Below are 14948 nucleotides of genomic sequence, written 5' to 3'. Positions count from 1 at the left end.
AGGTGTATTTTCCAGAATTAATCTAGTTGATCACTGTTAACAGTGTTAACTATTTCCCAGAGACAGCACTTGATGTTAAACTACTCTGATACCTTCCACCAGCTCATCATTATCCATTCTTGTCTATCTTCATAGAAGGCAAAGAGAAACATTTATTTGTCTAGGGGCAGGTAGAGTTGGTTAAAATTTAATTTCTCTTGTTCTCTTTCAACCGCTCAGAGAAAGGAGTGTATGATGGGAAGACTATCAGAGGTGGGTTGCCTTTTGTACTTGAGGGTGGCTAGATTTGTCTTTATTGTTGTGTTAATATACACTTTTAAAAATAACTAAATAGGCTGTAAATTTGTTAGCATAAAGGCTTTGTGGGACATAAGAAGTTTTGATCCTTAAGTGACATGATTCTGAGGTATTTAACTTAAGCATCCAGCTTAGTTTTATGTTAATTTAGCTTAGTTCAGTTATTTATTATTTAGTTAAGGTTTTTTTTGTACCAAGCCAAGATGATTTCTTGTGTGCTGCTTACTGACTTGTCTGAGATGGAGGTAGAGTAGTAGAATGTTGTTTGTATTTATAGTTTACCATAAATGAGTAGATATGAATACAATGTAATACTGTATGCTGATACTACCCTGAGCCAATATGATATACCATGAGTTAGTAATGTATTCCTTTTGTCACTCATTTAGCTATTTGTTTAGTTAACTCCACATTTAAGAAAAAAGAAAAAGAAGTCTACTGGCCCACAAAGGCCATTGAGATTTTAAAGATTTGCTTCAGAAGGTTTGTGGCAGAGGAAGAAACAAGGCATGACTCAGTAATTGAGGTTGTGATAGAATGAGAAGTATGGATAAGCCTTCTGAACTCTTTGAATGGTAGTGAACTGTTGAGCCTTTTGGAGATGGTTCCCATGGTTATTGAACAGTTCTTCCAAGTGCTCTGTCAGTGGGTAGTGGTGATCTCTGCCAATATGAAGCTGACCTCACTGGGATCAGATCAGTCAGTAAACTTACAGATGTCATTCTTTCCACCTTAGTGTATAAGGGTAGCACAAGATCTAGCACATGTATGAAACAGTCCTTTCTTCATCGGCTCTCCAGATTTCTTGTAGTTGGCAGTTCAGTCTTCCAAGTGTAGGTTATAATTGCAATTTAACTACAAGTGAACTTAGACACTTTGAAATTTTGGTACCACTTTAAGGTAACATACTCTTGGCTTCTGCAGCATCTAGAGCTGAAATTCACAACTGAATTATTTTTTTTTTACTTTTGAAGGAGTCCAGAATGCACTTTAAAACTTCTGTCTTAATTAATGTGCCTCATAGTTTCAATGTTGTGAAAAGTAGTTAATAACGATTTTCTGATCACCATTCTATTATTAATCATAGATACTAATAAGATCACAGTTGCATTAAGTTTTGTATACTATTTTCAATAACTTTTCTGTTTTGTACCATGAAAGATTTGAAAGCATTTGACTACTGCTGCTGTACTGCTTCTATGTTTTATGGTTTTCATTCCAGTTTTTCACAGTTGTGTGTGTTTTGCATATCTGAGATATGTGGTTTTCTTTCCTCCTTCTGTTTTGTTTTTTCCCCCTTGTGTGTTTTTCTGAGATGACATAATCAGGATAAAAAACAATCACCAACCAAACCTAAATGGGTAATTTTATAGGATACTGGGCATTGCTATTCCTGTTTTTCTGTATGCTAATTTGTGTTTTAAGCACAAATCTCTGGCAATGGCTGATTTTTCTGCTATCAGTCCTTTGCAGTTCTGCAATACCTGCAAAACCTGTTGTTTCTCAGGTAGCATTTGCCAAATTGAAGTTTGTGCAAGGACCATATAAACACAGGTTTAACTTCTGGGCAGATTTCCTTCTGGCTGTGTAGTCTTTAGAACATTTCCAAAGTATCTGGCTCTGATAATGAAACTTCTTCACATCAGGTTTTACTTAACAGCTTACAGCCTCCAAGATAAAGAAGAGGATCAGAAACTTTTGGGAATTGAAGGGCTGCTTATAATGAGGATGTGTCTGATGTGTCAAGAACTATTTCCAGGACTTGCTACTTTCTGTTTTTCCTGGCTTCATGTCTTACATGTCTAATTGTTTTCAAATATTCAAGAGCAAATGTCTGTGGAACTTTTAAAGATCATTTTAATGAAAAAGAAGGAAAAATTTGACTTTCTGCGTAGAGCATCACAGGAGGTTATTTGTGTAACTTGATTCATTACAAAAATGCCACACTGTTGCAGAAAGCAGCAATGGTTACCTGGTTGTCTTACGTGGAAGTACATTCACAACTTACTAATTAATAGTTGGAAACTTTTGCTTGCTTTCTTACCATGTTCAGATTCAACTAAGTTTTCCCTGGTAATATATTAGTTTAAATATCTAATTTCTTAGAGTATGAACCACTTCAAATGAGAAGTGAGCAGCTGTTCAGTAATGCCTTCAGACAAAAATTTTAACTGCAAGTATACCTAGGGGGTACTTGACTTGTAATTAAATTCCTATTGCTCTTTGCTCATTTTAAACGTAATTACCTGATGAACTCAGTAATGTTGTCTTCTTCCATCTTTTTTCAGAATGAGTAAAGCTTTTTGCCTTATTGCTCCAAATTAAATATTAAAGTGGATTATGCTTTGTAGGCAGAAAGTAAAGTTGACTTTACTTAAGGTTGAATATCAATAGCATTATAATATTTTTCAAAAATGAAATGATGAGCAACATAAACTGCTTAAATTAGACAAAGCAGTGTCAGTTGAAACTTCTTTTTTTTCTGGTTGTTTTTATTCTCTTCAGAATGAGGCAGTGTTCCATTAGCACTAATTAAATTAATCTAATACAAAACAAACTCAGTGTTATTGTGCTGAGAACCAAATTTCTAGCCTTGTTTTGTAATAGTAAGCTATTACTGACACTACAATTAGAAACACATATATATATACTTGAGCAGAACTAGAATTTGAAAATGTATTCTAGTTTTTGCATAAAATTAGAACCTGCTTTGTGGGAGAGTCTCTACTCACAGGAATTCCAACCTGTTCCAGTTACCTGTGCTATCAAAGATAGGAATGCAAAATTGCAGTCTGATCTTTGAAAACCTGAAATGATACCAAAAGTGAAATTTGAAAACACCCTTGCCAAGATCTTCATGGTGAATTAAAGTCTGGAGGTGGGACAAATAATGAAGTTAATTATGTATCTTGTTTTAAATAGTTAGGATTACAGTTATGATACAGCATTAAATATTCCAATATCATGTTGTGCGTGTATTGTTCTGAAATATTGCTTCCAAGATTCCAGTGGTATGATTATTATCTGTATTTTTTTGGATCATATAGGGACTTCTATGAAAGCATTCATCATGCCTGGAGACTTTTTGTTTGATCGCTATCTCTAATCTAAGGAAGAATATTGCCTTCTGCAACTGATTGTCTATTAGATGTTACTTTTAAGCTAGTTGCGTGCATATATTACTGCCACTGAAATGGTGTATGCTACAAGTAGTAGCCAAAAATTATTTTACAACTAGTTGACATCCAAGAGAATTTTGTATATTTTCATAATGCCCCTTAGTTTTAAACCCAAATAGAAGAAACTGTTAATTTATGTTTTTAATAGTTGGATAAAACAAAATTTGTATAACACTTTCAGTCATTTGGAGTTGTCAAATACCTTACATTAACGTTCATGAGAATAGCAACTGTTACTTACCAGAGGGAATTTCCATGCCAATTCCATGAAAATATAAGAAGGACAAAAAATTTACCTCATCTGTTTTCCACATAAAGGAGCATCCCTTCTATGGCCATTTACATTACATGGAATATTCCATACTAAATATGGAAGTGTTGTTGTTGTTGTCATCTGTCTTTAAAAATACTTGGAGTAAAAGTTACCTGTAAATGAAGGAGCCTAAATTTTCTTTAGGTGTAAACAGGTCTGGTTTAGGGAAAACAAACATTTTGAAAGAATTTCAGTCAGCCACATAATGTTAGTACTGACTCCTTCGTCCTGGGAAGGAGTTGTTTACTGTTCTGCAGAGAGCAGCAATATAGTAAAGTTGTAATATTGCCAGCTAACCTTATGCTTTGAGATTTGATCAGGTGAGTTTCACTTGACATTTAGTGTAGCAAGGAATAGAACAGGTATTTTGGCTTAAGTAAACTAGATTTAGAATTTACTGCTAGAAAACTGGCCTTAAATAGCACATTAGAAATGTCTCACTACTTTTAAGTACGTTTTTCTTTTATTCCAGTAAAGTGTGGTAAGCTTACGTCCTAATTTGAATAAGGTGTACTAAGCTATAAAATCTATTGTCGTGTAAAAGCGTACAGCTATTTTCTGAAGTAGAATTTTGAGCATGTATGTACTTGTTTAATATTAATGTTTGTATCTGTGTACAGAAAACATAGAAACAATGTGGGACCAAGCAAACCTATTTCTCAGCCACGAAGAAATATTGTAGGCTGCAGGATACAGCACGGATGGAAAGAAGGGAGTGGACCTGTAACACAATGGAAAGGCACAGTTCTTGATCAAGTTCCTGTAAATCCCTCACTCTATCTCATAAAGTATGATGGATTTGATTGTGTTTATGGACTGGAACTTCACAAAGATGAAAGAGTTTCAGCACTTGAAGTTCTTCCAGACAGAGTTGGTAAGTTTGGAGTTTTTCTCCTAAATAAAGGTACATATTTGTGGACATTTATCACTAAATGTTTTCCACTAATCCCTCCAGACTTCCCCAAAGATAACCTGTGACCACTTAAATGTTATTGGTCAATTTCATTTTTGTCTCATGGCAGGTAATCTAAATGCTTTAATTTTTTTTCTATTCTACAAGTTATCATGATGCTAGTGAGTACAGTTGCTGTCTTCTGTCTTTAAAGTAGTATACAGTGCATTCTGTGGTTTTTTTGATTAACATTGATATTTCTGTTAAAATTTCAACTCTAAGCTATCTAGACTATGTTCTCTATTTTGTGTGTCTAACACTTTTTGTTCTACTTACCGCCATGTACTTAAAATAATGGCAGGAAGACATTTTCTAAGTGAATTAACCTGATTAGTAATAATGCTTTTTGTTTTTCAGAATTAGCACTGGATTGTTAAACTGAGGTTTTTTCAATCCACTATGTTTGATATCTGCTGAAGTAAACACTAGTTTATAAATAGAAAAAGCTGCTGCTTCTTCTAGCTGCAAAGGAATTGGTAGCAGTCTGTAGGGGGGGCGTTAGGAGGAGCCTAATCCCAAAGCTGAATTAATAGCATCATAGAACTGTTCTAAGATAGGCCTTTTCTTTCTATTTCTCTCTTTCCAGTGTCTAGTTACAAGTCTGGAGTCTTTGCTGCTCGATTGATCTCTTGTTAGCTTGTATTATGATTGTTTAATCACAGGGAGTACAAGAATTCATTGTTGTTTTAGCTACATTCTGAAGTTCTTAGTTCTACAGCACTAAACACTGTGGAATTAGCACTATTTGCTTTGTATGAATTTACTAACTGTCAATCAGATTTCTAAATTAATCAGCATAAAGATTATTTTTTACAAAGATACATATCCATGCTTTTGAATGAATTTCTGAAATACTGTCATTTCAGCTTCGTCTCGAATAAGTGATGCCCACCTGGCAGACACAATGATTGGTAAAGCTGTGGAACATATGTTTGAGACAGAGGATGGCTCAAAAGATGAATGGAGGGGGATGGTTTTGGCTCGAGCTCCTATTATGAACACATGGTTTTATATTACCTATGAGAAAGATCCTGTCTTGTACATGTACCAGCTCTTAGATGATTATAAAGAAGGTGACCTTCGCATTATGCCTGATTCAAGTAAGTAGGCCAGTTACTGTTTTCTTTTGGTGGCTTTTTGTATTAAAGTTTAGCTACGTTTCATTTATGGACAGGAGAGCTGACAAACAAGCATATTTGTTATTCCATTTGATTTTTTTTAAGTATCACAACTAACATATGTGATAGTACAACAAAGAACATTTGTTAACTGCTGAAATATTTAACTTTTCTTAGCAGTGACATATGCATGGTAATATTTTCTCATAATTATTCTTAATTCTGCTGAAAATATGGGTATACTACTTCACATAAAGTGAAGATTATATGTTTTGATTTTTTTAGTGGAAATTAACAAACTGGAAGTCTTTCAGTGCTGTTTCCTTATAGAAGTATTGTGTCTTGTGGGGTTGGCTCTTGAATTGTGTCTGAAGTGGGAGTTCTTGTGGGAGTGAATCTTTTGGGTCTAACTAATATAGTAAGAACAATTTCACTGAGCTGTGTCTTCACTATGAAAAACGTCTTGAGTAGTTGCTTGTGGGAAATAAGTACTTATTTTTCTAAAATTCTTTTTCTCTCACATTTTATAGCATACTAGTAAGAAAAATATTTCCTCTTAGTATTTTTCCTCTCATTTTGAATGGGAATTCTTCAGGATTTCTATTAATTTAGAAGGATTTTTACAGAATCAGTATTGTTTTATGGATTTAGATAGTCAATACAAAGAAAGCGATTATAAAGAATACTTCATGTTTACTTCCCCTGTATAACAAAACTGTTTTTGACAGAAGCTATCTGAGATTTAAAGGAAATTAGTTGTAACTAATGCATATGCAAAGCACTACGTAGTCAACCACTACAGTTAATCAATTAGTTATTTGTTGAGTTTATCTTCTTTCAGATGCATCACTGGTAATTATCTACTGGCAGCATAAAAAAGTGGTACTTATTTCCATAACCTCTGTGTTAATGATCTATGTTTAGATTACCCTCACCTATGCCCCTAGCTAAAAACAAAATCTATGATGCTTTTAAAGAATGAAGGGCGGATATTAATTGAAAAAATAGTCACCTTCCTCTTCTTAAAGAAAAAAAGCAAGGTCTTTCAGACTTGAATGTTAAAATAGCTTGTTGTTTGTATCAAGCACCAACATGGACTAGGAATGTATTTTAAGTCTGCTTTGCTTTCTTCCACCTTGAGAGTAGGAAAAGCTTATATGCTTTCTTTCCATTTAAATTCTAATTGTTTTTAGTGCTCTTTACTCTCTGCTCACCAAAAGATTATTGCTTACTGATTTTCTAAACACTTATAAATATTTGCTTCCTTCCCTGAATGTGGATGCTTTCCAGATATTTTGAATCATGTCCTTGAGCCAACAGTTGGATATTAGTATTTTGGAGTAGTATTTTTTAAATCAGATTTTACAATATCTGAAAATGCTTCTGTAAACTTGGTGGAACTTGCCATAATGTTATAAATAAAATTTCTAGGATACTGTCCATTTTCAAATATAGGTTCTGCATATGTGGGGAGACCAAATAATATAAAGTTGTTTTAACCTTTTTTCTTTTTGTAAGGGAAAAATGTATTGCTGGAGCTGATACTAAAACTTTGTCCACACTTTTAAGTGAAAATTTAGGACTTGAACTTGTATGTTTGCCAAGAAAGAGTCTTTGTATAAAACTAAGAGGATAATAACTATGTGGACAATGCATTTGTAGAGGAACTGAAACAAAAAAAGAAGCTTCTGTTTGCAGAAGAATGTTTAAGTGTAAATTCTCTTCATTCATTTATTCATGAAGTGTAATCTATTAATTCCCTGTTGTTTTGGGGTTTTTTTCCCTTCTTTGAGAGTTCTTTCACAGCTCTCAAAACTGAAAATAAAATGGGATTCTTAATGCAAACTTGTAACAAAGTTGTTAATTTAAAAGCTTATGATTTCCAGAATGAGAATATTACATTACATATTACAACTGCTTTAGAAAGTTTTTCAGTGGCATACAAAATACAAGTTTATCTGAACTAGGAATAAAAGAAGAGAAGCTGAGAAAGAAGATGTGATTTCCCATTCTTCATACAGTACTTTTTACCCTTTATCATGTTTATTCTGTGATTGGCTTGTAGACAATCACTTGGCATGTTACAAATCATACCTTTCATTATCAAGATTATCACAGGGATTGTCTGGTTAGGTTTTGCCAAAGAGGAAAATAATACAATCAGAATTCACCAAAATTGTTCAAGTAGCCCCTTTTAATAAGGAGTTTACACCTACTACTATTTCAGTAATAGTACTACCACTGCAGTAGTACTACCCATTGATGAGTGCTACTGTTTTCATTGCAGTCAAATACATGCATTGAACCTTTGAATAAATGTGTATGGAAAGAGGGAAGTTAAGTTAGGCTGCCTTTCTGCAAAGGAGGTCCAATGCCTTTTTCTGCTTATTGTTTAAATTCAGTTATCTACAGCCATTTCTGACAAGTTGTGCATGCACCTTCCTGTCAAAAATTTACTTCTCTTACCAAAATGCTGGTTTTTTCTTAGTAAAATTGAAGATAGTATTGCTTGAAATTTTCTCTGCAAGTATCTCCTAAAAGCATGGCAATTGTTAGGTGCTTGTCTGAATGAAATTGATTAATTGTTTACAACTCTAAATTGTTTTGTATGAGTTTTACAAAAGACTCTGCAGTTGTCTTCCATAGTGCAAAATTTTATTTATGTGTACTAAAGCAAATTGGGTTTATGTTACAGATGATTCACCTCCTGCAGAACGGGAACCAGGTGAAGTTGTGGACAGCCTGGTAGGCAAACAAGTGGAATATGCCAAAGAAGATGGCTCGAAAAGGACTGGCATGGTCATTCATCAAGTTGAAGCCAAACCATCTGTCTATTTCATCAAGTTTGATGATGATTTCCATATTTATGTCTACGATTTGGTGAAGACATCCTAGACATCATCATGAACTTTTGCCAAATTTGTGGAACTATTAAATGTAAAATTTGTAGACACAAAGACTTGACTGCTTTCCAGTTTAACGAAAGCTTAAATGTCCCTGCGAACCCACAATCTCTGCCAGCAAAACTGTTTTGTTCTGAGTAATACAAACATGACACATTTTGTGTAAGAGAACTCCTTTTCTTGAAGGAAGTCAGTATGTTTGGGCAGGAGGGAGTTAAAAGCAAAGAACAGCTGCAAATTCAAGCTGTGTAAAGTTGATCTAGTATTGTAATCATTAATCTAAATTTTTTCATAGATTTTGACTTTTTCTTCAATCTTGCACTCACTTGTTCAACTGCCACATGCAAGTGTAGTTTGATATTTTGATACACCTTCTTTTGTAACATTAAATTTAATTTCTTGGATACTGGCAGTCCTTGTTTTCAGGGTTGGGACAGAAGTGACTTTTCTGAAAGGTTCATGCAGTTTGTGCAGTATCAAGGAGTGCCTAACCTAAGTAACATCAATCTGCTGTGTTTCTACACTTTATTTCAAATTTAGCTTTTTAAGAACTTGCAGTGCGTGGAAATGCTTGTCTATTTTTTACTAGTCACAGGGCAGTAGGATAACAAGTGTTTGGATTACGCACCTTTCAGTGAAAAGGCTTTAAACTATAAAATTACATTTAATCTGTATAACAACTTCATTAAAATATGCAGGTTAATGGCCCATATCTACAAGTTGTAGGAACGTAAAATACATGCAACGAGGCTGCCTTCAATCCTAAATGTTGTACTTCTTTCTTTGTTTGTTATACACACTTCTCAGCAAAACCCAAGTGCTTGGTGCCACAACTTTAACAGTATATATGCTACTTCAGAAGACTTTAGGCTACACATTGGCATCAGTAGTCTCTCATTTAATATCAAATCTAGCAACCTGAATGTTTTTGTGTGGACTTAGAAGCCTAACAGTAGTTAATATTTTACATGGTAAATACAATCTCATGCCAGGGAAGTGGGAGGGGGTGTCCCTTTACAGTGAAAATGTAACTTTAGAGAAGGAGAAGCATTTGTTGCCTTCTGCTCAGTCTGTTGCATTCCTTTGTGTTGGTTTGCTTTTAATCATTTTGGTTCAAGAAAGCATCTTCCCAGTTTATTATTTTCTGGCTTTTCCACATAAGGAGTGTCTGGACAAATCTACAGTTTAAACCTGTTGTTGCCTTTTGTGGTGTACATTGTACTTGCTTTGAGGTATGCTGTTAACATTAATTTCATTCTATGAACACTAGAGTTCTGCATGCCAGTTGTGTACTATCTAATGGAAGCTATAGGCAGTCTCAGTGGTTCAGTCATCTGCATTAGATTGTGGATGTAAATAGCAGCCCACAACTGCAAAATCTTTTCATGGTTATAATCTTGCAAGATAGTTGTACATGAAAATTAGGGTTTCTTAAGTGTGGCAGCTTTTAAAAGCAATGGAATTGGAACAACAATGCAGCGCACCAACAAGGTTGTCATGTTACAGTAAGGCAGAGCTCTGCAAGTTTCAAAGAACTGCTTCACAGAAGTACAGAATGTGAAGACAGTTAATACTGTTGATGGAAGGAACAAGTACTCTGATATCCAACTGTGTGCCATTAGTGGAAGAATGCAGGAGAGGTGCTGTTAATTAGAGGACAGAGGTGCAGATGACCTCTGTTGTGGGTGTTCTTGATATAGAGGACTCAGTGGTTTAAGCCCCTTTCTGTCGATTTTTTTGCCTGATTTCATATTTTAGCCTTAAGGCTTGTGCCTCATTATGCTGTTGAATGGTAATAAATACTCTCCGTATAAATATGATACCTTAATTCTTTGTCCATTGCTACTATATTGCATTATGTCTAGTATTTCATCATGGGCAACCAAAGGCAGGCTATTGTATTTCAGTGAATAGCTTCTCGATGCAGTTCTTATGCAGTAAGTACCTGAGTCGTAAATGTTTCTTGTGTTTGAACAAAGTGAGCAGATTTGCAACACAAGTATTTTCATCCTGCAGATCTGTTGTGTTTTCTATTGACTCTTAAGAGTCCTGCATGTAAATCTCAAAGCTGAGCCTGGCTCCATGAGCCCAAGTCAATATTTGTGGCACAGGAATGAGTGAGTGTATTAATTACACACGAGACACACAAATAACCTAGTACACTGAACTTGGGGCTATATATCTGGGGAATAAGAGGTTCGTTTTGAAATATCTGAGGTTTAGGTCTACTGGAACACTTTCAGCATTAGGCTTGCATTTGTGGGGTTTCTGTAAGCCAGTTGAATACACTATGTATTCTGACAATTAGAGTACAATCTACAAACTGTAAATTTCACGGTTGTTTTTTGATGTCCCCGTTGTCTGTTGCGTGGGTATTTTCTTTTATTTTATTTTTATTACTATTTTTTTTAATTTTTTTTTTTTTGATAGCTTAAACCACAGTTTTGAGGCTTGAGACTAATTCCACTCCCTGCCCATCTGCTTTGGGCTTTGTTTTAGGCTCATGTTTCAGATCTGCATGCAGTGCTTGCGTTACCCTGGTAACTAAATGTTGGTTCCTTGTTATAGGGGTTCAACATTACTTTCCAAAATCACATAGGGCTTGTGATGGCACAAGCCATGGATCTTTGTATAAAAGTTACTCACCTTTCACATTTACCTGCTGTAGTGTTGTTGTATATTGTGTGTGTGCGTGTGTGATGTCAGGCTGCCATGTAAAACTTAAAAGGGAAAAAAAAAAAACCCCAACTTAAATGCAGACCATCCTTTTTTGCATGCTTAGAGGGTTAGAACATTCAATGTAACAAACTAAAGTTGCATGTTAAAATGTTTAGGTTTTTGTTTTGTTCTGTTTTTATTTTGTGTTCAGTTTTTTGTGAATTTGCTTATTGTGCTGTTTTAATGGTTGTTAGTAGGATTAAATGCACCGGTGAGACGAGCATAGTGCCAACGGAAGGTAATTTTCCAGTTGTATGTGTCATACAGCATTTGAAGGGACCATGTATTCTGTTAAAGAAAAAATAAAATTTCAGTTGAATAGCAGAACACTACATTCTTCTTCTTTCTTTTGAGTGCCAAACCCTAAGCTATGTTGGAGTAGAGATGGGGAAAACTCTTTTTATTGGAATAGGTAGAAGCGTTCTTTAAATAAATTGTTTAAATGTAGGGGTTTTATCTTCAAAGATAATTTACTAGTTGCGTCAGGGAAAAGAATTAGGGTAAAAACAGTTTCTGGTTCCTTGAAAATGCTGTGCTTTTTGTATTTTACATCATTAGTGCAATTTGGATGGTTCTTGGTATGTGTATAGTTCAGAGGTCTTCGTGTTCACATTTTTAAATTAGGTAATTAATTCATCGTTAGAGCTTGGTTTCTTTATTTTTATTTTATTTTGAACAATGTAGACAGTTCCCTGTTCTCTGCATTTAGAAGTATAAACACTTTAAATTGTTACTTAATTCTGTAAGTAATTTTTATAATTATGATGTAACTCTATCCTTAAAACATTTAAAATAAACCCTTTATGTGCAACTTATGCCTGTAAACTTTGTTCTCACAAGCTAAACATAGTGATGTGATTTCAGATTATGAAGAAGCAGTTTCTTCATTTTTCTGACTGAAAGGATTTATTGTTTTAATGTTGAGCCATGTATGCTGTTACAATACTTGCCCTATGAAATATGTTTGCTTGCAAAACCAAATTTTTATTTTTTCCAAAAAACTTGTAAGTGCTGGTGAAATGGAACTTGCCTAAGGAAAAGCATACTGTTAAATTGTATTTAACTAAACACACCCACCGCCCCGCCTAGAGCTGTGCAGGTCTGTGAAGCAGTCTATTCCAGAGCACACAAAATATCTCGGCAGTGGGGAGCTGCAGAAGCATTTGGCAGTGTTTTGGGGATACATTCATTTGTCTTGAATTAAAAAAAAAAAAAAAAATTAATGAAGTGTATTTTATTGGTGATAAAAAATAAAGATGCTTGGAGGCAATGAGCAGAGGAAATAATATCACCATGTTGTGGAATTTTTTAAAGTCTTGTAAGCTGTTGTGAAGACTTAATGTGGTTAAATTACTAAAGTAGTCTTTCCATATTGAATAGATTTTCTTTCTTACTACCTCTTTGCTGATAATAAAGGGTGCATGACACTTAAAGGATGTGATATAGTGGTGGACTTTGTAGTATTAGGTTAACAGTCAAACTCAATCATCTGAAGGATCTCTTCCAACCTAAATGATTGTGTGATTCTAAAACATGTTTTTGGTGCTAAACTCATTTAGTTGTATACTGAAGAACATGGAGTATGCTAGCATGCATACCCAAGCATCCTCCATTAGTTCAGCATCCAGTTTATTGTATCCTGTTGCCCCTGACACTGGTCCCCATGAAGATTTATGTTGTGTAAATCTGTGATTAGGGAGAGTCTAAGACTTTGCTGGAGCAGGAGTATCACCTACAAAAAGCAGGTGTTTATTTCTGTGATCAACCTGTTTAATTGTAGTTAAAAACAGTGTAGTCAAGAACTAACATGTCGAGACTAATTCCTGAACCTTTTCTGCTTTACCACCAATAAATCAACCTCAGGTTGGTGGCATTTTCCTCTGTAAACAAGAGAAGCCTTATAAAAGCAAAGAATTTTTGTTGTCTATCACTGCAGTAATGAATTTGCCCCTGAGACCTGACTACTTGCAAGCTCACTTACAAGCAGCTTAAATGTCTGTGTTTGTAGACAGTAATGTCCCTCAAACTTGAAGGGTGGCAGGGGTCCTATTCACAGCTATTGCTTTAATGCTGCTGAATTGTATTTTCACATCTGTCAGGCTCCTCCTTGCCCATATGAACAAGTTATATTTTTAGGGGAAAAAAAAAAATGTTGCTCTTTGCTCAGTGAGTTATTTATTTTGACATTTTTTTTAATATTCATGTTGTAAGCAGTGGAGCCATTGATGACTTCATTGTTTTCTGGAAAAGATAAAGTTCAGTAAGGATATTTTGGAGGAGGTTGGGCTGCAGGAATTTAAGATTGTAGCGTTCTAAAAGGAGAAGTAAGAATAGGTCAAGGAATTATTCATCCTCAAACACTGGATAATAAAAGATTTTCACTATTTTACGCACTTTAAAGCCTTTTTTTTTTTTTTCCCAATCTTAACTCCTTTATCTTTTAGTAAGTTCCTGCCTTAACATAAGTATCACTTAACCTCTTTGCCAGTATCTGTATCTTATCATTTTAATTAATTTCAGGATTTGTGACCTGTAGAATTTATCAAGCTGCTAAGCATTTTTTTCAAGCTCTGCTCTCAACGCTGCCTTGTGAGTTTTCTGATTTCCAAACAGGGCGCAGAGCTGCCTATGTGCAATGTACACCTGTGTGTATACAAAGTGGCTGAGGTCTCAGCAGTGTGAGATGGTATCAACACTTACCTGTTTTACAGATGTGCTTTACAGATGTGCATTTCAGATCTCTGCACGTTTTTCTTCTTAAATCAGTTATGATTTGTTAAACTTCACTTATATACAACTTGTATGAATGGGTTTGCAACTTCACTTTTTCAAAACCTCTATATTTTGACACTGTTTCAACTCACCCCCCATGCAGTTAATCCTTAGATTTGTTTGTATTCAATGGAGTCTTGACTTTTACAGGCCCTTTTTGAATATCCTGATGCCATTGTTCCTCAGGCCTATAGACTGATCTGTTCAAAGCTGACTTTAGTGATGAACATGGATATCTTCACATTTACTTTGATTTGCATAATCTTGTTACTTCCTAAGGATGTTCCACCCAGATCTGACAGATGAGAGGCATTTTTATTTTAATTTTAAAAAATCAACACAACCTTATACTACTTTAAACACTCATTCATTTTGATCAAAGTGCATCTCTGTAAACACCACTGGGGACACAATGGTCCTTTTTTTTTCTCTTTCTTTTATTGCTCAGTGTCAGAGCAGCATTCACCTGAGTTTTGGGCTGATGTATTTTACTCCTGTGGCACTAACTAGGTGCACATGGTACATTCAGCGTTGAAATGGACTGGGGGATGACTGATTAAATTATCTTCATTAAAAACTTTACCACTGCATAAAAGCTTCATTAATTTATTTGGTTTTGCAACACTGTTCACTAACTCCTAGCTATTTTTAGCTTACAGAGGCAGATGTCTAACTTAAACCTTCATTAATTTAATA

At 34.8% G+C, this 14948-nt stretch overlaps 1 protein-coding gene across 4 annotated transcripts in view; it reads left to right on the top strand.

Moving 5' to 3' along the window:
• The window catches only part of SPIN1 (spindlin 1), a 59630-nt gene extending 47335 nt beyond the window's left edge, over nt 1–12295 (top strand). For all 4 annotated transcript variants that reach the window (XM_079331013.1, XM_079331015.1, XM_079331016.1 and 1 more), the window contains exons 4-6: nt 4410–4663; nt 5608–5841; nt 8555–12295. In XM_079331013.1, the coding sequence (XP_079187139.1) occupies nt 4410–4663; nt 5608–5841; nt 8555–8754 (688 nt within the window). In that variant the 3' untranslated portion in view covers nt 8755–12295. The remainder of the gene's footprint in view (nt 1–4409; nt 4664–5607; nt 5842–8554) is intronic.
• The last annotated feature ends 2653 nt before the right edge of the window (nt 12296–14948 follow it).

This window comes from Erithacus rubecula (genome assembly GCF_903797595.1).
Source record: "Erithacus rubecula genome assembly, contig: SUPER_Z_unloc_2, whole genome shotgun sequence".
NCBI lineage: Eukaryota > Metazoa > Chordata > Aves > Passeriformes > Muscicapidae > Erithacus > Erithacus rubecula.
Note: the sequence above shows the minus strand (reverse complement) of the source record. Positions and strands in the feature narration are given on the sequence as shown.